Source organism: Coptis chinensis, chromosome 4 (assembly GCF_015680905.1).
Source record: "Coptis chinensis isolate HL-2020 chromosome 4, ASM1568090v1, whole genome shotgun sequence".
Classification (NCBI taxonomy): domain Eukaryota; kingdom Viridiplantae; phylum Streptophyta; class Magnoliopsida; order Ranunculales; family Ranunculaceae; genus Coptis; species Coptis chinensis.
Window position 1 is genome coordinate 23,689,525 of NC_141459.1, and position 27,203 is coordinate 23,716,727.

The 27,203-nt window shown below is 42.3% G+C and overlaps 1 protein-coding gene, 1 long non-coding RNA gene and 2 pseudogenes across 3 annotated transcripts; 3 read left to right on the forward strand and 1 right to left on the reverse strand.

Moving 5' to 3' along the window:
• Nucleotides 1-1,762: 1,762 nt before the first annotated feature.
• LOC147502755 (large ribosomal subunit protein P3z pseudogene) lies at nucleotides 1,763-2,309 on the forward strand (annotated as a pseudogene).
• Nucleotides 2,310-5,072: 2,763 nt separating this feature from the next.
• LOC147502756 (uncharacterized) lies at nucleotides 5,073-6,082 on the reverse strand. The gene is made up of 2 exons (XR_015221791.1): nucleotides 5,588-6,082; nucleotides 5,073-5,429 (listed from the first exon to the last, which is right to left on the reverse strand). It is a non-coding gene; the product is annotated as an uncharacterized LOC147502756 (long non-coding RNA).
• Nucleotides 6,083-6,138: 56 nt separating this feature from the next.
• On the forward strand, nucleotides 6,139-8,197 carry LOC147502757 (uncharacterized; annotated as a pseudogene). The gene is made up of 3 exons (XR_015220920.1): nucleotides 6,139-6,207; nucleotides 6,726-7,627; nucleotides 8,021-8,197. The product of XR_015220920.1 is annotated as an uncharacterized LOC147502757 (transcript).
• A 13,612-nt stretch (nucleotides 8,198-21,809) lies between these two features.
• On the forward strand, nucleotides 21,810-27,115 carry ATKRS-1 (lysyl-tRNA synthetase 1). The gene is made up of 17 exons (XM_086607595.1): nucleotides 21,810-22,068; nucleotides 22,156-22,231; nucleotides 22,323-22,391; nucleotides 22,472-22,649; nucleotides 22,721-22,814; nucleotides 23,151-23,236; nucleotides 23,604-23,719; nucleotides 23,813-23,875; nucleotides 24,342-24,467; nucleotides 24,544-24,826; nucleotides 24,920-25,016; nucleotides 25,368-25,524; nucleotides 25,815-25,958; nucleotides 26,054-26,122; nucleotides 26,219-26,362; nucleotides 26,450-26,501; nucleotides 26,768-27,115. Exons 1-17 carry the CDS (start codon nucleotides 21,983-21,985, stop codon nucleotides 26,773-26,775), a joined length of 1,848 nt encoding a protein of 615 aa, XP_086463721.1. The 5' UTR covers nucleotides 21,810-21,982; the 3' UTR covers nucleotides 26,776-27,115.
• The last annotated feature ends 88 nt before the right edge of the window (nucleotides 27,116-27,203 follow it).

Here is a 27,203-nt window from a genome sequence, read left to right on the forward strand (position 1 = left end):
AAGCTTCTACCTCTTGAACCAGGACTCCGAATGCGACAAGTGAGTTGCTCAGACAATCAGGGCGATGAACTCTACGCATAGGTGAGAAGTTATAAAATTGCCAAAAGACCGGACCGCCACTGGACTACACGTGGACCCACTATGCGAGCCCGCAAGATTTGATGAGTCATCATACAAGTCAAGACAAAGGTGCAAATAATTGGTGCAAAAGTAACATCTTGTATGTAGTTAATAAAGTTAGATGAGATTAGGTGTTAATAGTGAAAAAAAGATAGGTGTCACTTTGTTGTAGATTGTGTGGTCAAGAAGAAAGTAAATGTGGTTTGGTGTTTTACGTGGGAGGAAATGAGATTTCTCTCAAATGAATAAGAAAACAAAATAAAGGGGGACACTCCATTTACTCCCTTGACTTCTTTTCCTTTACCATGCATTATTTTAGTTCCTTAGTCTTAGTTTTTATTAGAGTTTTTAGTTTTTAGAGAAAGCTTGTAATAGTTTTAATGGAATAAATTTTGTGTTCTTCTAGTTCAAAATAAATCTAAATGCAAGTGAGTTCATATATATAGTTTCTTCTTCTTTTTGTTCTCTCTCTCTCTCTCTCTCTCTCTCATTTGATATTTATATTATGCACTTTTCTTCTTTTATCCCAAGGATCATGAGCTAAACCTTCCCTTTGTGGGGGGTTAATGATGCTCATGTGAGGGATAACCTTTGTTATTTGATTTTAGTAAGTTTGTTTAGGAAGAACAACTAGACCTACATTTTATCCCAAAATGGTAGTTGGTGTAGAGTCTAGTTAGGATTCCCTTTGTGGGGGGTTAATGATGCTCATGTGAGGGATAACCTTTGTTATTTGATTTTAGTAAGTTTGTTTAGGAAGAACAACTAGACCTACATTTTATCCCAAAATGGTAGTTGGTGTAAAGTCTAGTTAGGAATCAAAGTGATGAGCTTAGAGATAAGTCATTGCTTTGGTTCTACATGCTAGCATGTATGATCTTAGAGATAAGTCATAGTGTTAGGGATCAAGTTAATCTTTATTAGGACTTGTCTATGAGTTCTAGGAAGATTAAGATTCAAGAACTTAAAATCACACAATAGAGGTTATCTTCACATGAGGAAAATTAACTCTCCACTTTTGGCTTAGTCAATTTTTACCTTGTCTTAGTTACATGTTTACGTAACTTAAAGTTTTCATTTTTTGTGCATTAAAAGAAACCAAGTAGTAGTATTAATACAATCATAGCTAAACTTACTCACTAGTTTCCTAAAAGAGTAAAACCCAAGTTGTAAGTGGTCATAGAATTTAGGTTGGTTCGATTTCCTACTCAAAAACTATACGCACACGAAGATCGTGAGTAAGGACTTATCTTTGAATTCACACTTTGTTCAATAAGAGATTCAAATCTCTTAGATACGCAAAAGGTGAACATCACCTTGTATTGAGTTAATGGGACTGAATCATCAGTCTACCAGCTATAGAAGTGAAGAAGTACTCAATTGTAAAGAAAGACATTGTCCCAGTTCTTGGTCATTGCTACTAGACCTGATGTCTTGGCAATGCCCTAACCCTGCTCTGTTGGCCAGCAAAAGCATGTTAGATAAGAAACACTTATTTTATTGATGAACTCGGCATGTTCAATAATTTAAGTGTATAGTTATATTATTGCACTAAATTTGTTTGTAAACTCTTGAGATTTGAGACAAAAGAGGTTTGAGAATTTCACCATCATGTCATAATAACAATTCTGTTTTTAGAAGAAGAAGAAATAATGGGAGTGTTCACTTTTATCTGCAAGAGTTCTTGGAAAGAATGGAGTGGAAAGCAGTATTCAGGAGATTTAGAAGCATCAGCTTCATCAACTTTTGAGTTGCAGAGGAAACTAGTTCAAACTGCTCTTTCTACTGACTCATCTGGTGGTGTTTCTTCTTCCTTTTCTCTTGTCACTCCTTCCTCAGCGTCTTTCGGGTTATTGTTGGTGGTGGTGGTGGTGGTGGTGGTTTCATTAGAGGTGGTGGAGCTGTTGTAGCCGCAAGTTCTGGTGGTGGGGCAGCAGCTGCTAAAGCACCTACAGCTGAGGAGAAGAAGGAAGAGAAGGAAGAAAGTGATAATGACATGGGTGTCTCACTCTTTGATTAGTTCTTCTTATATATAGCTTCTAGTGAATAGCAATGTTTAGCAGAGTTTTCGTGATGGATTATTATTGTGCTTTAAGTGTTTTGTTTTTGACTGCTAATGTATATACTTTTGCTACTTCTAGAATAGCTTTGCAAACCTTGAATTAGAAGTTCCATTCTAGCTTTAAAAAGGGTTATTTAGACTTTGGTACCACTTTTACACCAATATTAGGAAATAGTACCAGATTTCAAAAAAATTAGGAAATAGTACCACTTAAATGGGGTTGACCGTCCGGTTAACCGAAGTTGGTGAAGTCAAACTGTTTCAATCTGTTCTGATTTTCATAATGTCCACAATACTCTCAGGGTTTTTTAGACTTTGGTACCACTTTTTAGACCGATATTAGGAAATAGTACCAAATTTAAAAAAAAAAATAGGAAATAGTACCACTTCTATCAGTTGACCGAAGTCGCACTGTTCACAAAACATGCATGCCCGAGTTAAATAATTTCACCTCCGGTATTTCGTCCTTTATACTTTTGATATTTACCATGCTAACACTGCCAAATGTTCATTATGAGAGAGATCAGCATCAAGCGGTACTAATGGACTATGGAAGTTCTCCTGCATCATTGAAGCATGCAAATCCTCTGAAGGTGTTTCCAGCTCCCTCAAGACCACCAACTATGACTCGGCAGGAAAAACTTGAAAAATTAAAATTGAAAGACAAAGACAATAACACTTACATTGCAAAGCAATCAGAGACATCGACAAAACCTTTGAGGAAATAGTAATCGCAGTGGTCAACAACAGCATGCAAGCAACCATCTCTGTCATTGACATGAAACTTCAAACAGTGAATATGATAATATTCAACACAATTCACATCATATGAAGAGAAAGTCCCTACAAGCCAGACCATGCATATCACTCCGTTTCCCAAATGAAACATACATGTGTATCCTGCTCGACGATCGTGAAGATTTATTGACTCAACGGCCTTTTCTAAACCATGCACCAGAATGAAGTCTTGCCCTCCCTGGACTAGATCATAGGCATACAATTCCTTTTTAGGCAAACACAACATGTATAGACGGTCATCTACAATAACACTTCCACCCCGGTTCATATAGTAGTCCTTTCTTATAGGCAAGGTTAGAACATATTTCCATAAATGAGTAGATATATCAAAAAACACTCACAAACACCATTGTAGAACACAAGAATCTTCTTCTGTTTTTCATAAACTATGGGCATACCAACCCTACTCTTTAAAAGGTTAATAACCTTTTCAGAAGGATAAGGTAAACCTTCCCACCTATTCGTAGCCGGATCAAAACCTCTGCCTACGGCTCCCCTGTAGAACCGAATACATAAATTTTCCCATCCAAAACAGCCATTAAAGCTGAAGACTTGCCACCGTACATTGCAGTGCCCACACTCATACTAGCAGTCTTGCCAAAAGAGGGAGTGTCAATGACCTGGACAGTCGATGTCGGAATATGATGATATTCAGGCAGCTGAGAATCACAGTCAAGACCTCCAATAATATAAACTTTAGAGTCTACTGAAGCACATCTAAATCTATAAAGAAGGAAGCTCCCATAATAAACAAGGGACATATTTAATTTTAACTTTTACTACTACCAGTATCAAAGGTCGGATTTAACTCGTACAAGTGGTAATTACCTTTCATAAACACAACAAAGCACACGGTCATCTCCTCCTGCGCTACGTTGCCAGTTGGGTAGTTAACTACGCAAGGACGTCATTTCTTGGTTTCACTATTTATATTCAATTTTCTCTGCTTCATAAACTTTGATCCTATTCTCAACATCCCAAGTTTTGCTCCAAATCTAAACATCTCGTCTCCTTTTGTAACTAAAAGGTTTCTTCTTGATTTAAAAATTCAAATTTTTTGGGAAAAATAAATAAATAGTTTAGAAAGCCCGTGTTCCAGTTGTATCAAGGTTTAGGTCCGGCCCAAAATGATAATACGGCATGTCAATTACCTTGTCTCTCGATGTTCTGGCCTAAATCTTTTTGTGAAGATGGCAACAGTAGATTCGGAATGAACATTTGGCAGTGTTGGCATGGTAAATATCGAAAGTATAAAAGACGAAATACCGAAGGTGAAATTATTTAACTCGGGAATGCATGTTTTGTGAACAATGCGACTTTGGTCAACTTGGTCAACTTACAGAAGTGGTACTATTTCCTAATATCGGTCTAAAAAGTAGTACCAAAGTCTAAAAAACCCTGAGGGTATTGTGGACATTATGAAAATCTGAACAGATTAAAATAGTTTGACTTTGGTCAACTCGGTCAACTAACGGTCAACTGACATAAGTGGTACTATTTCCTAATTTTTTTTAAAATCTGGTACTATTTCCTAATATCGGTGTAAAAAGTGGTACTAAAGTCTAAATAACCCCTTTAAAAAAAATCTGTTTTTAAGCAAAAAGAACGGTGGTGTTGAAGGCTTTCACTAACAGTACAACAAAAGATCCTTGGAACGTTCTGATTTCTAGCATACATATTAAAAAATGAGAACTATGATGGGTAATATTTCAATGTGTCCAAGAAGACTGACAAGGTCCTGAATCATTTCAATATATCAGTTCTAATTGATTGTTTAAGCGTTAAGAGACTTATTAGAGTAGAACTGAGATTCTACGTTAAAAGCAACTCGAGAGGTAAACAGCCAGGACGATTGAAATAACTGGATAAAAATGTATAACATGATATCTACTTAACACTGGTCACTAGCTAAGTGTTGAATTAGTGACAAAAAAACTTGTACAAACAACAGACATATGTAACATGCATGTAGAATCAAAACTTGAGAGAAAACAACAACACACAATAAGGTCAACAACGTACTTTCTCAATTACTCTAGTACATAATGAAGAATTAGAAACAGGAAGTAAACAGCCAACAGTGGGTCACAACTTGCAACTAAATCATCTCGGATATATTGTAAAATTCAAGAAGAAAGTATGTACATAGTAGGTTATTGTCAATTCAACATGACCACTATGTAAAACTGTAAATTGGTAATGCCTGCAGTTCAAGATGTGCATCTACCATAAGACATTCTTTCATTACAAAATTTTCCATCACCACCACATAACCCTAATCATCAGTCTTCCATGCCACAACCTTCTGGGGGGGATTCTGCTCAGTATCATGAAGAAAATGTCTGTTTACTGGCGTAAAGTCCATACCACCTGATCAATTCGTCGCCGACAAAGTGGACAGTTGGTCAAGTGTGATGAGCACGTCATACAACAACACATATGTCCACACCTAAAAAATGCATACAAATAATTAGTGTTTTGTAAGAATAAGTACACCAAATGGAACAAAAGACAGTCTGAAGGGAAATATTTAGCAAACTTAATTCCTTATCAACTAAAAATACAGGCAACTGTTAATTAATAAAGAGAACACCATCCACACCGCACCTTATTCTCCATTTGTTAAGTAGGATGCACTTCAGTGGTCGCTAGCAAACAAGCACGATGTTAACAAGATGGCAAATATTCACTGATTGGATGACACAAACCAACATTTACAACGATTAAAATGTAAAACAATCCAACAATTAAAACAAACCCATACTCAAAATTTCACACATGGTCTACTAAACAGTAATCATCTTATAACCAAACTCATAAACCTCTCTTCAACTTTCAACTCACTTCACTCTTCCATTCATATCTTTAAAAATGCCCACTCCCCAAATGTATTCATTTACAACAACATGATTGATTGTTTTATACACAATGGGTGTCGTAAAGACACGTTCTTTAGATATAACTCAATGCACGCGTCATTGATTGGCGTCACTACTTTTACATTTACTAATTTATTGAAAACTTATAAAATGCCGTGAGATATTAGAGATGGGAAAGAGATGCATACCCATGTTATTATGAAATTGGGATTTGGGTATTCTGTTTTTGTCAGGGGCGGCTCAAGACAATCAGGGGCCCTAGGCAAAGTTCAAATGCCAATGGATGCGAGGAATTTTTTTGGTCAGAGAACGCAAGAGAAATGTTGGAGAAAGCGAAAGAAACAAATGGTTATCTAACGTTATTTCATAGATTCCAATATACGTTATCTAACCCTTAAATAAGGGACAGAAAAATGATTGTAGACTGAAAAGAAAGCATTGGGCTGAATTATATTGGGGCTCCTTAGGCTGCGGGGCCCTAAGCAGCTGCCTATTTTGCTAGGGGGTTGAGCCGGCCCTGGTTTTTGTGCAGAATGCTTTGTTGGATTTTTATTGTAAGTGTTAGGGGTGTGTATAAAACCGGCCAAACTCACAAAATTGACCGAACTGAATCGGTTGGTTTTGGATTGGTTGTGTTTTTTAGTTGGTTTGGTTCGGGTTAGTATATGTGATAACCGATAGGGTTGGTTCGGTTGTTAGTTTAGTCTTAAATCTGATCCGAACCGACCCGCCATATATAATATATACTAAAATATATATATTTAATTGATTTAATTTAAAAATATATGAAAATCGGTCGGTTCAGGTTGGTTAATATCAGTTAAACTGTAACTCAGTCGGTTCGGTTTGGATATCAATTCAGTTAGAAATTAGTTCGGTTCGGTAGTGGATTTATCCCCAAACCCGACCTGAACCGACCCGTGCACACCCCTACTAAGTGTAGTGAGAGTTTTGAGTTTTTGAGTGGGGTGTTTGATGAAATGCTTGAAAGAGATGTTGTTTCGTGGAATACGATGATGGGGGGTTATATGGTTTATGGTGAGAAATATTTGGCTATGGAATTGTTTGATAAGATGCCGGAGAGGAGTATTGTGTCTTGGAATTCTATGGTATCTTGGCTTTGTAGTGATGGGGATATGGAGAGAGCGCAATCTATTTTTGAATGTATGCCTGTGAGGAACGAGGTTTCATGGAATACTATGATTTCAGGGTATGTGGGGAAGGGTGATATAAGAAATGCGAAGTTGGTTTTTGATAGGATGCCTGAGAAATCTATGGTTTCTTGGACAGCCATGATTTCGGGGTATGCTAAGGTTGGGGAACTCAGTTCTGCTAATAAACTTTTTGGTTTGATGCCCGTAAAAAATGTTGTCACATGGAATGCAATGATTGCAGGGTATGTTCAGAACAATATGTTTGATGAAGCTTTGAGTCTGTTTCATGAAATGTTACGTAATGGAGTGTACACCAAATGAGGCTACTCTTGTTAGTGTGCTCTCTGCCTGTGGTCGCTTGGGCGCCCTTGAACAAGGCAAGTGGATTGATTCCTATATGAAGAAGAATGGTTCTAATTTGTCAAATGTGTTGGGAAATGCTCTCATTGACATGTTTGCAAAATGTGGGGACATTGAATTTGCAATAGAAGTGTTTCATCCTTACTCTTGGGGGGGGGGGGGTGACAACTTCATCCCAGAATAACCGATCGATCAGTAAGTCAGTGACTTGTTCACCTGCAAAGAGCAATTATGCATTAACCCAATCCCAACAGGTAATTGATTTTAACACATTTTTATGTAGTCTGAAAATAGAGTTGGATCATGGATGGCTCATGTTAGTGAATTATTATTTACAAGTTACAGAATGTGCTTATCAAAATTGTGACCGTGTGTGTGTGTGTTTGTGTGAGTGTCCATTTTAGTGTATATTGGTGCATGAGTATTAAGGGCTGGGAAACTGGATATGATTTGATTATGAAATCAGATTTGGCCTATTTTTGCTTGGTATGAGACGACTAAGGTAGTCTATTTCTACATGAGGTAGGATTGCCGTACTGTCTAATAATTTGATTCTTTCTGATTAATCAGGAAGGGTTTAAGCAAACTAATCTCATAATTATGGTTGAGAATATTGATTGATTGGGTGCAATGGTATGATGTTACAGATTCCAAATGGATTTGGATATCTTCTAGGGGCATTGCAGTTGATTCTATACGCCATTACGCCATCTAGAAATCATAATAAACCTAGTGGACCCGGCAAGGCAGTTAACCTTCAACTCCATCGCTGCTGATGATGCTAACAAACTTGAAATGGGTCTCGGCAGACTTGGCCAAGTGAACACCACTGTAAAGGGGTGTTTGGATTCCTTGTTGGGACCGAAGTTAAACGTCGGTTTAACCCGCCACGATCCTCTTCTTAGTTTTTCTCCTTTTTCTTTCTTTCTTGGGAGAGAGGAATCAGTCCCGACGTAGTTCAATCAGGTGGTATTTATAGGCTTAGGGAAGGATCAATCTAGAAGACACGTGTGTTTATGCTACACGTGTAAGGTCGAGATCGTGAATGAGTGTCGAGCTGGTTATATTATAAGTCATGCACTCATTGGGTGTTGATGAGGTTATCCTTATTTTCCGGGGATGGGTAATGATTACCCCTAATGGTTATCATTACCCGAAGCGTTCTGCCATGTGCTCGTACTGAAATATCTTCGTCCTCCTTTCTCGTAGGTCCCTGATGGTTATCATTACCCGAGGCGTTCTGCCATGTGCTCGTACTGAAATATCTTCGTCCTCCTTTCTCGTAGGTCGCTCTTGGAGGGGCTGCTCACAGTTCGGTCTCGAGGGTCGGTGGTCCCGAAGTTAAACTACGTTGCATGCGAGCATAATAAGATATCGCTCCCCTACACAGCCCCCTCTCAGTAGAGTGTTTATGCCATAGGAAACATTATGCTGAGAGAAAGAATGTGTGGAACGTGAGCGAGCTGTGGTGGACGACTCGACTAGAACGACATGACTTTTAATTCGCATGCCGATGCTTTTGGGGAAAGGGAAGTTATGTCGTAGCATGCACGCGGATGTAATCGTAGTAGTTGGGAGAGAAACGTGTCGCCGCGATTATTCGGCTCGCTGTTGAAAAGACAAGACTTGGAACACGCAGCGGGCTATAGCCTAGGCTGGTCGTAATAGCTTTTTGGTAACCGAACAGCGGTTTATACAAAATCGAATTTGGGACATTGAAAAGGCATTGCGTGTTTTCTTCTTCCACAAAACGCAAGCTAGGGTTCCTCGTGTGAGTGCTTCGCCGCTATTATCTTTCCATTTTCAATTTGCTTTCCTCCCCGCGGTCGCGTTTTGCTAAATAGGTAGGTCATCATAAGGGTATAGGGTTTCAGCTCGTGAGTAATTGGTAGAAAAAAGAAAAACTTGCCATAATGTCTGACTCTGATGACACTCGATCGGAGGAGGTCCGAGAGATATCCTTGAGTTGTGGAGAGTACGAGGATGAAGAAGCAGTGAGTGTTGGTGTAGAGGTTGATTTGGAAGAAGTGGATAGGATAGGTGAGGTAATGCCCGATCTAGGTCGAGGTGACGGGCCGACGTCGTCAGTCGAGGGGATATGTCGTCATCAAGCGATGTGCCCCTTAGAAGTGTAAACCGTCGTGCTGCTAACTCGTTCCCCGAACTGAGGGCAGCATATGGGATTAATGTCCCTGACCTGGAAATATACGAACCACGATTGAGTGAAAATGTTCAGTAGTGAGGGTACAACCCACTTAATGGTGGAATAATAACTGTGAGGGCGGTACCGAGTATGCACATATATGCACATAACGCTCAAACCGGTATCGCGACTTCTGGCGCTTTGTTGGAAGTCTCCCCCGTCGGTTCGTAGGCACCTGGCGATTATTTAAGGTGTTCGACGCTGAACGCGAGTGGGGAATATGACATAAGTGGTATCGACATAGTGGAACACTATGTGGTGCGGCGATCGGGGAACATGAACTTTAGCTTGCGGACCATGACGACGCTGCGTTCTGCTGTGATCGATGGAGTAAGTAATGAGGCTGGACTAAAGAGGCCGTTGTTGCTAGTTGGCAACTACTGTGTGAACGGGTGTATACTGCAAACTAGGATTTGTAACATATCCGGTGGGTAGGACATTTATCTGTTGTTTCTTGTCAGAACGTTTGATAGTTACTCTAACAGGTCCTTGTTTTACTTTGTCCGCAGAGTTTTCTGTGAAGAAGCGAACTGATCGTGGGGAAATAGAGAGGTTCGCGTGGTTGACTCGTGAAGAAAAGCAAGCGGTCTGAAGTTAAGACTTTTTGTGGAAAAGGTGGGCCCTGCGATCCGGGAAAAAGGAAGGCGCAAAAACCGAGCTCGAGGTCAAATAAGGGAAGAGCGATGGAGGGTGAACGAGTGACTTAGTAACGAGAGAAGAGAGGCAACGGGCGATGGTGGTGCGAGGCGACGACCGCTAGAGGTGGTACCTCGGGCGGGAGGATCGAAGCCCACCGAAGGAGGTTCGATCGATACCCCGTGGAGTTGGAAACGGTGGCTTTCAATCCTCGGCGAGGAGCAGGTCGGAGAAGAGCGCGACGACGCCGGAGCAAAAGATTTGCCGAACTACAAAGTAGCGGCGCACGCTCTGAGAGAACTCTAAGCGCCCGGGCGGTTCGATGGTGGCCCAATGGGGCTATGGTTTCGCCGGAGTGGAGATACGACTGGCAGGTCATGGACTTGGCCACTTTCGGGTCGGGTCTAGCGCGCCCGACGGACGGCGTGAATCCGATCCGGCGGCGAAAAGCTCCACGTAAAGGCAAGTGGAAAAAGCCGTTATGGTGAGTGACGACTTAGAGGGGCGTTTCGTGTTCCCGGATGAGAATGGGTGCAACGAATCCCGTGAAGCGAAGTGATCAGTAGCTTCGGATCGAGTAAGATATCGGGTTGCCTACTAGAACGAGATAGCTCACGGATGGCAATCGCAGGGATTTGGATGATAAAGGGTCGGGCCGATAATCGACGCGAATGGAAATTGCCCAATGTTTGGTATGCGTGTCTATCTTTGTTTGATATGTAACTGTCTCGTATAGACGCTTATTGTGTTGTGGCTATTAACCATACATTATGTATTTTGCGGTGGTAAGTGGGTTTCAAAAATTGAAGGAGATTGCGGTTCAGCGAGGCGGATAGAGAGACGGTGGTGAAGGTGTCGATGGTGAAGAACGCCCGTCGAGGAGGCCTCGAAGATGGAACGCGAGGAACTGGAAGGTTCAAGAAAACTCATCAAGATCGAGTCCGCCAAGATGTTGAAAGACACGAAAGCCAAGAGCTGAGGCAAAACTTCTGAGTGGAGTGAAGAGAACGCCTGGCAGCCATCGTGGAGATTGGTAGGTTGAACGATTATGCCTTACTCGCAAGAAGGTTGCTCGGGACGCTACCAAAGCCTATGATGTTCGGATGCAGATTTCGTGGAACCGAGGCCGACTACAACGCTTTGAAGACAGATCATACACGCCGCACGCCTTACCTCGGGGTAGAACGGGTGCGGGAGGAATTAATAGTGCTCTGTTACTTGAGGGTTTTGCCCGCTGATCGTGATATCGCGAACCGATGCTACCGCGGCACGATGCATTGATGAGTTTAAATTTGGATGGAGTATCCGCGGATAGTGATGACCGAATACGGATGTTTGAGATTGATGAATCGCGGCCGGGAGAACTAATTATGGAGCCCGTGAGGTGGCGATTTGTAATTTTGCTTTTTAGTCTTTGTCGCCTTATAAGATGTGATACAATAGAGCTGGTTTCCTGGGGTAACCTGGGCAGTTCGTCTTGTTACCTATATGCTTAAGTACAAAGAACGACCTGGTGCTCCGAGGCCGGAAATTTTCGGTGGTAAGGAAGGTTATTTAACCGGGTTGGATTTCCTGAGTAATCTCAGCAACCCGGTTAACGTATTATTTTGCTATCTTTCTAATATAGATCGGTGCTTGTGCGTATGCCATGACTGTTGCTTATTTCTTTATTACTGCTTGCTCAACTATAATTGTGTGTGGTGACGGTGCATGTGGCGAAGAATGGTAGGTATGTTGTAATGACAACTTCTCGCGCCCCGGCTGAGATGTTTGCATGGCGTTGTGTTGTTAACTTATCCGAGCTCGAGGTGGGTGGTGCTCGTGAATGTAGAGATCAGATCGGCTGGCTTACCGTGATGCAAGTCGAAAACGCCGTGTTTAGTGCCGCTAACAGCGGTGTTCTGGCGTGCGACGCGTGGAGGGATCGAAGCAGTTCAAGGAACGTAATGATGGCAAAAGCGGATGGCGTTTGGCGCCTCAAAGGTAATTAAGAGGCTTTTAGGAAAAGACGTTTCCTTTTGAATAAAAACGGCTTATCACAGACCAAGACAAGTATTTGCTTGCCTTCTTCCCGAAGCTTCAGTCTGCCTACTTGCTCTGCTCATTTGCTGTGCCTCTCCTCCATTGCCGTTTACCCAGGTACGTTTATTCTCTTCTGTGAGGATTCTCTTGTTGATAAAAGGTTGGGGTAAAAAACTATAGCTCGTGTGACAGTACGTTTGTGCTCTAGGTTGTTATCATGGCGAGATGTCGTCCGTATGCGAGGGGAAGGAACAAAGATGATGGGAAACTCTCTCACCGATAATGGAAGAGATGGAGTTTCAACCGCGACGTGCATGGTGATCTTGGGGAAGAGGGAAAGCTGATCTTTGTAGAGACGAAGAGTCATAAAAGCGTTCTAGGAGGTTTTGGGCGCCCCATCGGGCGGCATTGTCTTTAGGTCGCCCGCGGGTAGGCGACATTAACCGGTCGCCACGCTGCGGAGTGTGTAGCGACTGGGGCAAAGGCGCCCGGTCGGTGAGAGAGCTTCGTCCCCCCTTGTGGTGATGTGGGGAGCGAGTTCTACTACGTGGGGAGGACTGGGAAGAAGCGTATGGTGAAATGCGCTCGGTCAGAAGCTTCCACTCGGCACCCATAGCGACCCGGTGTCTGAAGGGGATCGTACTGGATGGTGACAAGGCAGAGGTGAAGGATGAGGACATGGACACGCTACTGGGGACGATGGATATGGCCGCTTGTTTGGTAAACTCCAGACATACTGAGTTGTTATGTCATTTACTAAGGCGAACTGATTCGTTAACTTGCTTCATGCAGTTTTTTGCAGGATATGACAAGCTGAAAGATGTTGTACAAAACGCGGAGATGAATGGCAACCCTCACGTCGAGCTAGGATGTATGCGAGCTGCGTGGGGGGCAGACAAGAGAAAGCTGGATTTGATGACGACCAAGTATCAGAACGCCACTGCGGAGAATGCCGCGTTAGTGGTGACGTGTAATGAGTTAGAAAAGGAACCGGCTGCGGTGGTATTCGCTTATTGGGCGAAGAAATGTCGGAAGGTGGTAAAGCGAAAAAAGGCGATAATCGAAGCCTGTAGACGCCTATGCCGCTATTTGGACGAAAAAGTATGACACGTTGAGGAAAAGCGGTTCTTTGGCGATGATGAAGGAGGGAATGAGATGCGTGTGATCTTTGAGGTCAACTTCGGCATACCGCTTCGACTAAGCGCGACCGGAAGATAAGCATGTCATCACCGAGAATCGATAAAGGTGATCTTCATTTGACTCTGTTAGTCTTGAGTTGTAAGTTTCGTTCACATTTTTTCTCTCTTATCACGAGAGTCAACAATAGAATTTGTGTTTTCGGGCTTGCCCGAGCGATTCGCCATTTTATTCAAGGAACTGGTTTCCACGAAAGTGGCGGTTCCACACTTGGTTAATTTTGTAATGATTATCGATCCGGATTTCTGGGTAATCCCCAGTCGGTGGATGTAGCTATTATGATGCATGGTTATATAATCTGATTGGAGATGTTCCGTATGTATATTGCCGGACTGGTGTGTGATTAGCTCCCGCTTAGGATTCTAGTAATATCGTCTGTCTTGTGGTCACCCTAGAAATATAGGTCGCCGGCGGTAAGACGGGGATTGGAGGGTCAATGGATCATGCGGGCTCCGGGGGAGCGATCCGCTCATGGGGGCGCTCGGTGTAGTCAATCGTAGACATATAAGTCATCGGCATAACGGACTGTAAAAGGTAGAGCTTGTAAGCTCCAGAGTCAGATGCTGAGAAAGCGTTCTCGTGTGGTCGATCCTAGAAATATAGGTCCTCGACGTAACAAGACTTGGAAAGGCTGTAGAGCCTGTAAGCTCCAGAGAGCTGTATGCTCGTGGAGAGCGTTCTCGTGTGGTCGATCCTAGAAATATAGGTCCCGGCGCGTAACAAGACTTGGAAAGGTGTAGAGCACCGTAAGCTCGCAGAGTCAGTATGCCGCGTGGAGAGTGTTCTCGTGTGGTCGATCCTAGAACTATAGGTCCTCGGCGTAACAAGACTTGGGAAAGGTAAGAGCACTCGTAAGCTCCAGAGAGATCCTGTATGCTTTCGTAACGAGAGAAGCGTTTCGCAGCGACGACCGGCTCGGGCCGGTGAGAATGGTGGATGAGAAAGTAAAGCGTGTTGTTTATCTATCTTTATGTAAAACTGGTTGACTTGTCACTACAAGTAAGTAGATTATACTTTACTAGCTAACCCAAGAAACGTAGTTTTCATTAATGTGAACATAAAGATATCTGGCGTGAATATTCTTCGGTAAAATTTTTTCGGTAGATAAGTATTCCAAGGCGAGGCAATATCTTCCCCTCTTGGGTTCTTAGCGGTATGCTCCATTTCTTAGACACGCGTTCCACGATGTAGGGGCCTTCCCATGTGGGTGATAACTTGGAATCGTCTTGCGTCTTTTTGAGCACTAGGTCTCTAGGTTGAAAAGACCTAGGATGAACTCGCTTGTTGTAGGAGTTCTTCAGAGTTTGCTGATAAGATGCGACTCTGATGGCAGCTAAGTCCCGCTTTTCTTCCAACAGGTCGACTTCTCGTGCTAACACGGAGTCGTTATGTCCTGACTCGACAAGTTCTGATCGAGTCGTAGTAATTGTTAGCTCGGTGGGAATTACGGCTTCTGTGCCATAGCATAAGGAGAATGGTGATTCGCCCGGTCTTGGATCTAGGCGTAGTGCGGTGAGCCCCCAGAATATTCTCCAATTGATTTGGCCATTGGCTCTTTATTCTTTTCAATCTTTTTCCTCAAGTTTTCCAAGATTGCTTTGTTACTGGCTTCTGCCTGACCATTACTCTGAGCGTACTGTGGAGTAGAAAATGCGTGAATGATCTTCCACTTGGCTAGAAACTCTTTGACCCGTTACGCCTTTGAGCTGGGGCCCATTATCCATGACTAATGTGTGGCAAGCCAAATCGGTGATGATGTGGGTCCAAATGAAGTTTCGACATGTGACTCTTTGACGTGTGCTAAAGGAATAGCCTCGACCCACTTGGTGAAGTAGTCGGTTGCAGCTAGGACAAAGCGAAAAGCCGCGACTCTTACGTGGGATGAATGGGCCCATAATGTCCATGCCCCACATGTGGAATGGCCCGCGGGCTCGCTATCTTGATCGGTTATGAGCGGCAGGTTGGATGATATTGTGGCCAAACGCGTTTGGCATTTGAGACATTTGAGGACATATGCTTTGGCATCGATCGTATCCGGGGCCAAAATATCCTTGAAAGATGGCCTTATGGGCTAACGGCGACCACCGGCGTGATTTCCACATTCCTCGCCGTGGATTTCGCAAAAATCAACCGACCACGATGCGGGGTAATGCGTAGTAAGTCGCGGGCCTCCAGTGGATTTTGAACAATTTGTTATGAACCAAACAATAACGTCGGGCTTGGTAGGGGATCCGCTTAGCTTGATGCGCTCCTCGGGGGCGGCGCGTCTTGGATATAATCAATGATGGGTTGCATCCATGCTTGACTCAACCGAGAGTGGCGGAGAGAGGAAATAGGTAAGCTTATCATCATCAAGGTGTGGTCGACTTGGTATACTGGTCGATCGGCGACTTCTATGAGAATTTGTCGGGGAGCGACTCTCGGGTCCGGGTAGCCAAGTAAGCTAAACCTGTCTGCGCGTGGCGGTTCTCCTCACGCAAGAAATGATGTATGTGTACCGCTTAAAAGAAGGCAATAAGCGATGAACGACACGAAGATACTTGGAAAGGTTACCTTCATGGGTAGTGTACTCTTTTGCAACTGGTTAACGACCGGTTCATGAGTCACTAAAGACTTGGATCTCTTCGCCGAAGCTGCGTATATATACTGAAGTCCCCTAATCGGCGCCTCGTACTCCGCCTCATTGTTCGAAGTGGCAAAGTCGATCTGAAACGGACTTTTCCATCACCGTTCCATCGGGTGAAACTAAGACAACCCGATGCCGCTGCGCCCGGGATTGCTAGAACCATCTACAAAGAGAGACCGGATGGATTTGATGTGCTCCTTCAAATCGGGAGGTCGGTCTCTTGTTCCCAATTAGGGTCATCAACGGGGAAATCCGCTAAAAATTGGCAACGACTGTCCGCCGGGAAATTCGTGGTGCGAATTCCGGTGGTGTTCGCCGAAGTTCTTGCCCCAAACCGCCATTCGAGTAGTTTTGTTTTCTTTGTGGAGAATTTTTTCAATGGGAGGTCGGTAAGAACTTTGATTTGATCGATTGAAAGTAAGGCTGAATTTCCGTGCGAATATAACAAAGCAAGTCTTGCTTTTTCCAGGAAGGAGTAATTCTTTTCATTTGTCATGGCGTCTTGCTTGTGAAGTAGATCGGTTTTTCTGCATTGTTTTCCTCTTTGAAGAGAACCGAGCCGCTGATTAAATCGGATCTTGCCGGATAGAGCCCCGAGTCTCTCCATCTACGAGGTTTAGCTAAGGCGGGCGTGGTGAGGTACTCTTTGAGAGTGGCGAATGCTTGATGGCACGATAAACGATCGCTCCATGAGAACGCCGCCTTTTTAAGGAGTTGCAAGAACGGTCTACACTTATCGGATGCCCTTGATATGAATCGGTTGAGTCACGGCGACCATGCCCGACAATTTCTGTATTTGTTTCTTCGCGGCGGATCGGGCATGTCTAAGAACGCTTCGAATCCTGGTGCGGATTCGCCGATCCCCTTTGACACTTGATACCTAAAAACTTGCCGGAGGGCGCTCAAAAAGGCATTTCTGGATTGAGTTTCATGCCCGTGCGGGCGAATCGAGAACGCGCTTGCTCAAGGTGGGCGAGGTGATCACCGCTTTCTTACTCTTGATGACCATATCATCGATGTAGACCTCCATGGTGTCGCCTAACATGTCTTGGAACATGTCAGTGACCAGGCGTTGATACGTTGCTCCGGCGTTTTTCAAGCCGAATGGGAGAACGTTGTAGCAATAGATCCCTTGCTCTGTTATGAAAGAGGTCTTCTCTTGGCGAGTGGGATTTGGTTGTACCCATGCAGCGGTCCATGAAGGAGAAAAGCTTATGACCACAGTATGGTCGACAAGTCGGTCGATCGCGAGATAGGGAAAAAATGTCTTTTGGAGGTGGCCCGATTTACATTAAGTAAAATCGGCGATAGGCTTAACCGTTTCTTTTTGGGTACGGCCACGATGTTAGCGATCCACTCCGGATAGTCTACTTTTCGGATAAAATCGACTTGCTTGAGTTTGTCGACCTCGTCGTTGATGACTTTTTGAAAACGCAGGGATAGTCGGCGGGGTCGTTGGCGGACTGGTCTAGCATGGGGATTAACATTTAATTTATGGCATGCGACTACGGGATCTATCCCAGGCACGTCGATATACGACCAAGCAAAAACATCTTTATTCATAGATAAGAAATTTACAAGATGGGTTTTGATGGTGGGGTCGAGGTTAGCCCCTACATATACAAACTTGGGGTCGTCTTCGGTGCCAAGATTCACTTTTTCTTTTTCTGCCGCTGGAGGTTTTACAACTGATGGCGAAGCACTGCTTGGCGACTCGCTATCGGAGGAAGTCTGAACACTGGTGGACGGACCGACCGGCCGAGGGTGGAGCGAATTGTTCGGCAAATTGCCGGGGGTATCCACGACCTGGGGAGTGGGACTGGCGGCGCAAGCATTATTGATCGCGGGTTCTTCGCTGATTGTTGGCGGCTGACGACATGGCTGGGACGATCTCTCGAAACTTTAATCGACGAAGCTAATTACCGTCGTTGGATCAATGCTAGAAGGTCTTATTTGGGGCATTGAGGACTTCGGGGGCGAGTCGCGGTATCGGCATTGGAGAGAACTACGCTTGTAAGAGCCCCGGCAAAGATTGGCGGTTCGGGGTTGGACTTCTGCGACTAAGTCCGTGCCATTGTGTAGGCTGGAGGGTTCTGTGTGGCGGAGGCGTTTCCGGGTGGTCTCATTTGTTGATTTGACACGGTTACAATGGTGCGCTTCAAGTTGATTGCTTCTAAGTTCCATCATTCCTCGAGGTCCGGGAAATGGAGAACTTGATGCAAAGTGGATGGTACCGCGCATCCGATGGATCCATCATCGTCCGAAAGTATGGCATTGTATGGCGAAGTTGTCGCATCTAGAACGCAGAACCGTGTATTGCGGTGATCTTATCCTCTCAGAGCCCACCGACATTTGGAAGTATAATATCACCCATGGGATCGTACGGAACCATTGAACCCATAAAGGGGCGTCGGGTCTACGAGGACAGACTTGGGAAGATTCATCTCTTGCATGGTGTGATAAAATAAGATGTCACAGAGGGCGGAGGGATCGATCAAGCGCTTTGATCGTATCGGTCGCTAATTTTACATGGACAACCAATACATCATTATGAGGAAGGCGGACTTTGCTTAAATCGGCCTCCGTAAAAGTGATATCGCTGCCGCTGCGACTGAACCACGCGCGCGGAGTCGCCCGAGGTGAAATGATAGACTTCCTGAAGAGCGCCGACACGACGTCTTTTCTCTCTGGATGAGGTTACGGAATCATCCGGAAAAGTAATCACGTGAATAGTTCGATCATTGTCACGATCGGATGAGTCTTTCGCGGCGCCGAAAACGATCTCGTGGGCGCCCCCTCTGCTGCGTGGGCGACCTTGAAACTCTTGGGAGTGGCGGCGAGATGGAGATCGACTTCACGGACTCGGCGAGCCATCGTTTATTGTCGCGGATCGCCGTCGGGAATCGCGAGTGTATTGTTTTTGATGTGGCCGGCTTCCACTAGATCCCGGAGATAGTGTTTAAGCCCCAAAGAAGCATCGATTTCATGGCATTTGGCATTGTGAAATCGCCAAAATGGCTTGTCGCCGATCTACACCGCCTCATTTCGGAAGAATGGGGCTCGCTTAATTTTACCCGTAATGTAGGCTGGGGGAGCGTCGGGATGGGCGAACTTCTATGTTTTTCGGCGGGTGCTCGCCTTTGGTGCAAAAGCGACCTAAGCGCTTCTTTGCCCGTGGTAATACGATCCGAGCTAGCTGCGACCTCCGGTTCTCTCGCTAAACCGTGGAGTTTTAAAGTTTCCGCAACTTGATGTACTTTGTCCCGGCGTAGAGCTTCGGACGATGTGTCTGGCGTTCCTTCATCAACGACCTAGCGAGGTCGGTGTTTCGCACTCGGCAAGCATTGGAAAAGGCCAGTGTGGCGAAAGATTCTTTCAAGCCACTTTCCATGCACAACAGTTCGGCCTTGAACCGTCCTAGGAATTCACGAATAGTTTCGTCCTCCTTGAATGATAACTGGAACAAAGAATCAAGATCTGCCTTCTTCCGCCTGTTGTGGACGTACTGGCTGGCGAACAAATCGATAAATTCGTTGAAGGTTTTATAGAATCGATTCGATTGAAAAGAACCATCGAGGCGCCATCCTTGAGGTCGGGCCGGAAATAATCTGCGATGGAGATGATCAAACTCGTGAAAGTATGTAAAGTGCCAAACTCGAATATAGCGAGCCACATGTCGAATCGAGGCACGCGTCGCCGCCGCATACATGGGAAAGCGGGCCGGATAAAGTCTTGTGGAGAGGCTTTATTGAGGACCTCTGCGGTGAACGGAGATGCGCGCGATACGCCTTAAGCATCTTGTGCACAACTGTGTCGAATCCTTCTGCGGCGGCTCGCCAATCCTTTGGGATAACTTCATTAATCTGTTGATTAACGTCATTGATCTTCGTTTCTCGTTCCGTTGCCGACTTGTTGTTGCCGCTAACTATCCATCCGAAAGCACGTAAAGTAGCATTTTCCTCCCCGAGCAAGGAAATGCTCTCATTCGTTATTCGGTGGTGGGCAAGGTCTTTGGACTTGATCTTCTAGGCTAACCATGCTTCGTGGGCTTGAGAGTTAGAGATGGATGCACCGATTTAAAGTGGCTCTCAAGGAATCGAAACCACACGCCAATGTAAAGGGGTGTTTGGATTCCTTGTTGGGACCGAAGTTCGGCCGAAATTAACCGATTATCGATCCTTCTTAGTTTTCTCCTTTTTCTTTCTTTCTTGGGAGAGAGGAATCGGGCCCGACGTAGTTCAATCAGTGGTGGTATTTATAGGCTTAGGGAAGGATCAATCTAGAAAACACGTGTGTTTATGCTACTGCGATGTAAAGGTCGAGATCGTGGAATGAGTGTCGAAATGGTTATATTATAAGTCATGCACTCATTGGGTGTTGATGAGGTTATCCTTATTTTCCGGGGATGGGTAATGATTACCCCTAATGGTTATCATTACCCGAGGCGTTCTGCCATGTGCTCGTACTGAAATATCTTCGTCCTCCTTTCTCGTAGGTCCCTGATGGTTATCATTAAACGCCATGTGCTCGTACTGAAATATCTTCGTCCTCCTTTCTCGTAGGTCGCTCTTGGAGGGGCTGCTCACAGTTCGGTCTCGAGGGTCGGTGTCCTGAGTTCGCTTACGTTGCACGCGAGCATAATAAGATATCGCTCCCCTACAACCACCACTACACCACCTAACTCTCAGCAAAATGGTCACGTCTAGGCATGAATATCTACAATTATGACACTTATTGCCTTTGCTCCGTGTGGCTAATTTTCCCACTTCCAGTTCCTAGCTATCTTACGCTACGCAAGTTTTGTCTGATTTCCCTGTTTTTTGTGTTCTGCTGTGTTGACTCACGTTACATTCTTGATATGTACTCAATCATAATATTCTGTGTTAGCGATTCAGAAATTGTACAACAATAGTTCTGGATTCAGTTGAAACCGTTTCCAGATTCAGTTTTTGGATTATTCAGTTAGATTACTTGCAGTACATGTCCAAGTATGGAATCTGTTTACAATTGGCTCATCACAATGTTACCAATGTTCCATTCGTTTTTATTTATTAATCATAGAACAAAACTATCAATGATTATTAGGAGGAAGTAGCAGAGTACAACAATGAATGAATATGGATGTATAAACCATCCTGCCCATGGATGAAGTTACACAAGTGAAATATACTATCTATCCAGTGGATCCTTGGGGCATACCGTAAGTGTTTAGAAAACCGGACCGGACCGGTGGTTGAACCGGGGTCCGACCGGAACCGGTAAATTTTCGGTTCGGTTCAGTTAAAACTTGAGTTTATGGTTAGACTCTCGGTCTAAGTTTAAACCGTGGTTGAACCGGTTCAGTTCTAAACTAGATCACTTTTATATAAAAAAAATTGATAATGTGGGGAGTTGAACCTAACACCTAAACAAGATAATCCAAACTCCAAACCAACATACTATTATGTATTTCTTGTATAAGAAATTTATTTTGATATATAATACCAATTAATATTAAATTAAAACATGTATTTATTCATTTTATTATTATAATTATTAAAAAATTTGCTAAATAAATATCAATCGGTCCGACCGAGTCGAACCATAATTGAACCTGGTTGAACCATTTTAACAAAAAATTGGTTCGATTACCGGTTCGGTTTTCAAAACAATTACCGTACATTTCAAAACACATCTCGAGCAATTCGATATGTTAATGTGGACTGTGGAGGGAGGAATCGAAAGAGAGAAAAAGAGATGAGGGCTCTAATAATAATAAAAAGTAGAAGCATTAATCTCTACCGTAGATTTCCCTCTAAAACAATCCTCATCCGTCGATCAACACAACTTCCACTTTTCACAACAACAAAGCCGAAAAACACCCCACTCCTCTTCTCTTCTTCTTCTTCTTCACACCCTTTCTCTCAATTCCCATTAAAACACACTATGGCTGGTAACAACAATGACGATGAAGCAGTTTCTCAACTCCCAGTCAACCCATCTCCTTCAACTGAAACTGGCCCAAGTAAAAAGTAAGCATTTTTATTTACTGTACAAATTGTTTATTGCCCCTTTCATGTTTTTTGTTTTATTATTATTATTATGGATTGGGTTTGTAGTGCTTTGAAGAAGGAAGCAAAAATGAAACAAAAGGAAGAAGAAAGAAGATTAAAGGAAGAAGAAAAGAAGAAAAAGGTAGTTTTGTACTCATAATGAAGCATTTGACATTGACAGGAATTAGAAAGGTTTTATAAAGTTCTAAGTTCAGCTGTTGTCTCATTTGCAGGCTGCTGCAAAAGAAAGCTCAAATGTTCAGAAGCCCCAAGTTGCAGATGACGAAGATATGGATCCCACTGTATGTTAAATCAAATTCTGTATACCTGAATGGCTGAATATAATTGTATATTGACGGTTTGCTGATTATGCTGGTTGCAGCAATACTTTGAAAATAGGTTGAAATATCTTGCAGCCCATAAGGAAGCTGGGAGGAACCCTTACCCGCACAAGTTTGATGTTTCAAACTCTATCTCCTTGTCTATCTTCAAATATGTTGCTGAGTATGAGGGTTTAGAAGATGGCAAGCATCTTGACGAAGTCAAAGTCTCCTTGTCTGGTATACTATGTTTAAGATTGCTGTTTCAGATATCATTTTTTTTTACTCACCGATTAATTGTTTCATTGAAGGGAGAATCATGAGCAAGCGAACGTCTTCCTCAAAGCTCTTTTTTTATGACCTACATGGTTTTGGTGCTAAAGTCCAAGTCATGGCTGATGCCAGGTTAGTAATTAAAATTCAAGCACAATCTGCAGAGTAAGAGTTACTCCTTCAACAATGAAAATCCATAAGGTTTCATATAATCGGGATACCTTTCCCAAAAATTATTTCATGGAAAATTTGGTATTGTGCAACATCATACATACTATATATATATATATATATATATATATATATATATATATATATATATATATATATATATATATATATATATATTTGTTTATACGTTGAAATTGTAAGATGATTTTCTAGTGAAGAGTCGTATACAACTTTCTTTCTCCCTCTCTTTGGAGTTAAATCAAAGTGTCTTGACTATATGTATTAACTTTTCTGTAGGAACTCAGACATGGATGAATCTGAATTTTCAAGGTTTCACTCTGCTGTGAAACGTGGTGACATTGTTGGTATTACTGGATTCCCAGGTTTGTTGCTTTGATTTACGTGGAAATTAATAGGAAGGCAACGAAGAAGATCTATAAAGCAAGCTGTCGAGAATATTTTCATAGAAATAACACCCACCCCATAAGACAACCACTTTGTCACAATATCCTTGCTCTCTGTTGGTATTTCTCTGAATTAACAAAAACCATCAGACTTGGTGTCTTTGCATATTTTCCTATATCAAAGAAAAAGTAAAAAGCGAGATAGTACTTGCATTCCCTTCTCTTATTTTACCGTCCGTAGAGCACACTGTGAGCTATTAGTTTTAGTTGTAACTTTTTGCTTTCTACTTGCATCTAAAATGTACAAGAGCATTTAGTAGAATTGTTGTCTGTTTATTTTCCGCAGGGAAAAGTAAGAGAGGCGAGCTGAGCATTTTCCCAAAATCGTTTATTGTCCTATCACATTGTCTCCATATGTTGCCAAGACAGAAAGCAGCTTCTTCTGCAGAGAATGCTACCAAGGTACATGCATTAGATAATGACCAATTTTCCCTTACAACATATATGTATTGTGCTTACAGGTGTCTAAATGCTTGTATCTTTACATGTTTGCAGAAAATTGACCCTTGGGGTCCTGGAAGTACTCGAAATCCCGATACATATATATTGAAGGACCAGGTAGTTCACCTATCCATTTTCTTGTGAATCTCCAATTACTTTGATAGGGAGTTGGAGCTTATGCCTGATAAATGATTTATAAAATTGTACTTCAACTTATGATTATTGAGTTGTTGTATTTTCTAATGCACTTTTTAATGATAGGTGTCATCTCTAGAAGTAGTAAGCTAACTGTCTATTATTATTATTATAGTATATATATATTTTTCAATTTGAAATAATTATAATTTTTTTAATATGTTAATTACCTTATATATTAGCTGACCATTGAGATACTGCATTGAATATGGAAATCTTACTTTAGTTTGGATAGAACAAAATGATGATGACCATAGTTTAATGCACTGGAGACGATAATGTTGTAGGTTTCTAACCCTTATCCCAGATTGACTTGATTATGGACTCCTTTCAGATATGAATTTATAGAAGTGATGGACTTGAGTTTGGTTGTTTTCTGCGTTACTAGGAAACTCGTTACCGTCAAAGGTACTTGGATTTAATGTTGAATATGGAGGTTCGACAAATATTTAAGACTCGAGCAAGGATCATATCTTATATTAGAAGTTTCCTCGACGAGCGTGATTTCTTGGAGGTTAGCCTACTCTCCAATTTGCTGATCTGATTTAATTTTTTTGTTTTATCGTAATCAATTTGTTCCTCATATTTAGGTTGAAACACCTATGATGAACATGATTGCTGGTGGAGCAGCTGCTCGTCCTTTTGTGACCCACCACAATGATTTAAACATGAGATTGTTCATGCGCATTGCTCCCGAGTTATATCTGAAGGAGCTGGTTGTTGGTGGATTGGAACGAGTGTATGAGATTGGAAAACAATTCCGAAATGAAGGGATTGATTTGACTCATAATCCCGAGTTTACCACCTGCGAATTTTACATGGCCTATGCCGATTACAATGATGTAATGCAAATGACTGAGGAAATGTTGAGTGGTAAGATATTTGACGGTCACATACATCTAGCAGACTAGGACTGCTTCAACGTTTGGATATTTATTTTGGATTTTCAATCTTTTTTAACTGCAGGTATGGTCAAGAGGCTCACAGGTGGCTATAAAATCCAATACCATGCAAATGGATTAGACAAAGATCCAATAGAGATCGACTTTACTCCTCCTTTCAGGTGTGTCTTTGTGCTTTATTACTTTCATCTTGAATTTTTAATGATCGTGAATAGGCATAATAGCAGAAACAGTGCATGTGTTGTCGAAAGAGTTACAAGGTCCCAGGATTAACCAGTGTGTTGTTGTTGATATTTGTAATACCATTTTGACTGAATATTACTTGATTGTTATTTGGAATTAATGTCTTATTTGATTGTGGAAAATACGGCTCAGAATCTATTTTCTTGAAATAGAAAAAATGAAAATATAACCAAGAGATTCACCCTTCTTTTCCGCTTCTTTCGATAAATAAATATTAATGGATTTCCTGAAGAGATAATATTGCTTGACTGTGTTTGTGGATGTTACAGGAGGATTGATATGATTGAGGGGCTGGAAAAAATGGCCAATCTCAACATCCCGAAGGACCTTTCAAGTGAAGAAACCAATAAATATTTATTGGATGCATGCATGAAGTTTGATGTCAAATGCCCAGCTCCTCAGACAACTACACGTTTGCTGGACAAAGTAAATTCATCGCCCTTCTTTTCCTTCATCAGATGCTCTATGAATAAAATTCTATATGCTTTCTGTTTCGTGCTTGCTGTACATATCATGCCTGCATTTGCTACTGCATATTGCAGTATTGTTCTTTCTCATGTTTTCCTTACACACACGTCATTGCACTTGTATTAGGTTATTTTTGGACTTTATTTTCCTAACAATTTAACATACATTTGTTTTTGGGGTTGTTTTACTTCTACTAAGTAAATTGGACTTATGAAGATTGTTTTTTTCCTCATATTGTCCAATGACAGCTTGTAGGGCATTTCTTGGAGGAGACTTGTGTAAATCCAACTTTTATAATCAACCATCCAGAGATAATGAGTCCTTTGGCAAAATGGCACAGATCAAAACCAGGACTGACTGAGCGTTTTGAATTGTTCATCAACAAGCATGAAGTATGGTGATGGCATGTATTTATGGATCACTGGAACATTTTGTTATATTCTCTTCGTGTTCTAATTTATCGTCTGGCTTCTCTGAAACTTATCAGGTTTGCAATGCTTATACGGAATTGAATGACCCTGTGGTACAACGTGAGAGATTTGCTGAACAACTCAAGGTATATTTCATGCCCACCCCTAAAAAAAAAAAAAGTCTTGGTACTGCTCTTTTTTTTCCTTCTCACTCCAATAATAATATGGTTATAATGTTTCAGGACCGTCAGTCAGGTGACGACGAAGCTATGGCTTTAGATGAAACATTTTGCACATCTTTAGAGTATGGGTTGCCACCAACTGGTGGTTGGGGTCTGGGAATTGATCGTGTTTGTATGCTTTTAACAGATTCGCAGAATATCAAGGTCGGGATGCATCTTATGTCGGCTATATTGTATTAATATCTTTTAGGTTTTAACATTTCCGTCGTTGCTTGCATTTTTGTGGTGCAGGAGGTTCTCCTCTTTCCAGCAATGAAGCCGCAAGACGAGCCATTGCCGAAAGGTAAATGAGTTGTTCCGTTCATTATCTTGATTAGAAATTTGGTTAATTCAAGATTAAAAGTAAGTCGCTGAAGTTACGCATCTTTTAGAATATGAGGGAGAATTTTGGGTGACTTAGAAGTAGAAATTTGAAGTTAGAACATTTAAGCTGAGACTTAAGATCAATTTTAGACAATTTAAAAAATGACTCTTGACTCAAAATTCAGCCTGGCAGAAGTTTTTTCTTTTTTTGCAAACTCCCCTAATTGAATTTTCTGCTTTATGCAGCTGCTTGATGGGTTGTAGAAGTCAGAAGTCGAGTTTTCACTAAGCGAGTTTGTAGGAGATGGAAGTCTTCAGTAATCAGGGTGGCCTGCTCAGTTTTTGTCTGTATGAGATGGAAGTATTCAGAAATCAGGGTGGCCTGTTCCGTTTTTGGCAAGGGGGTTGTTGGTTTTAAAATGTCAAATGTTTTTCGATTAGTTGGGCCATTCCATTTTGTCGACCCTAATTATAGAAATGGAACAAATTCTGACCGTTCTTTGTTTGTTTTGCGCTTGTAGAAACCTCTTAGTTTGGGATTGTGAAAATTTTAAATTCTAACTATGTATGTGCTAGTTTTCTGGCTTTTCTTTATCCGTGCAGACAAGTATCTTATCTAATATCGTTTACGATAGAATATTTTTTCGCTCTTTGGGCACCTGTTTTCAGGTGTCTAGTCAGT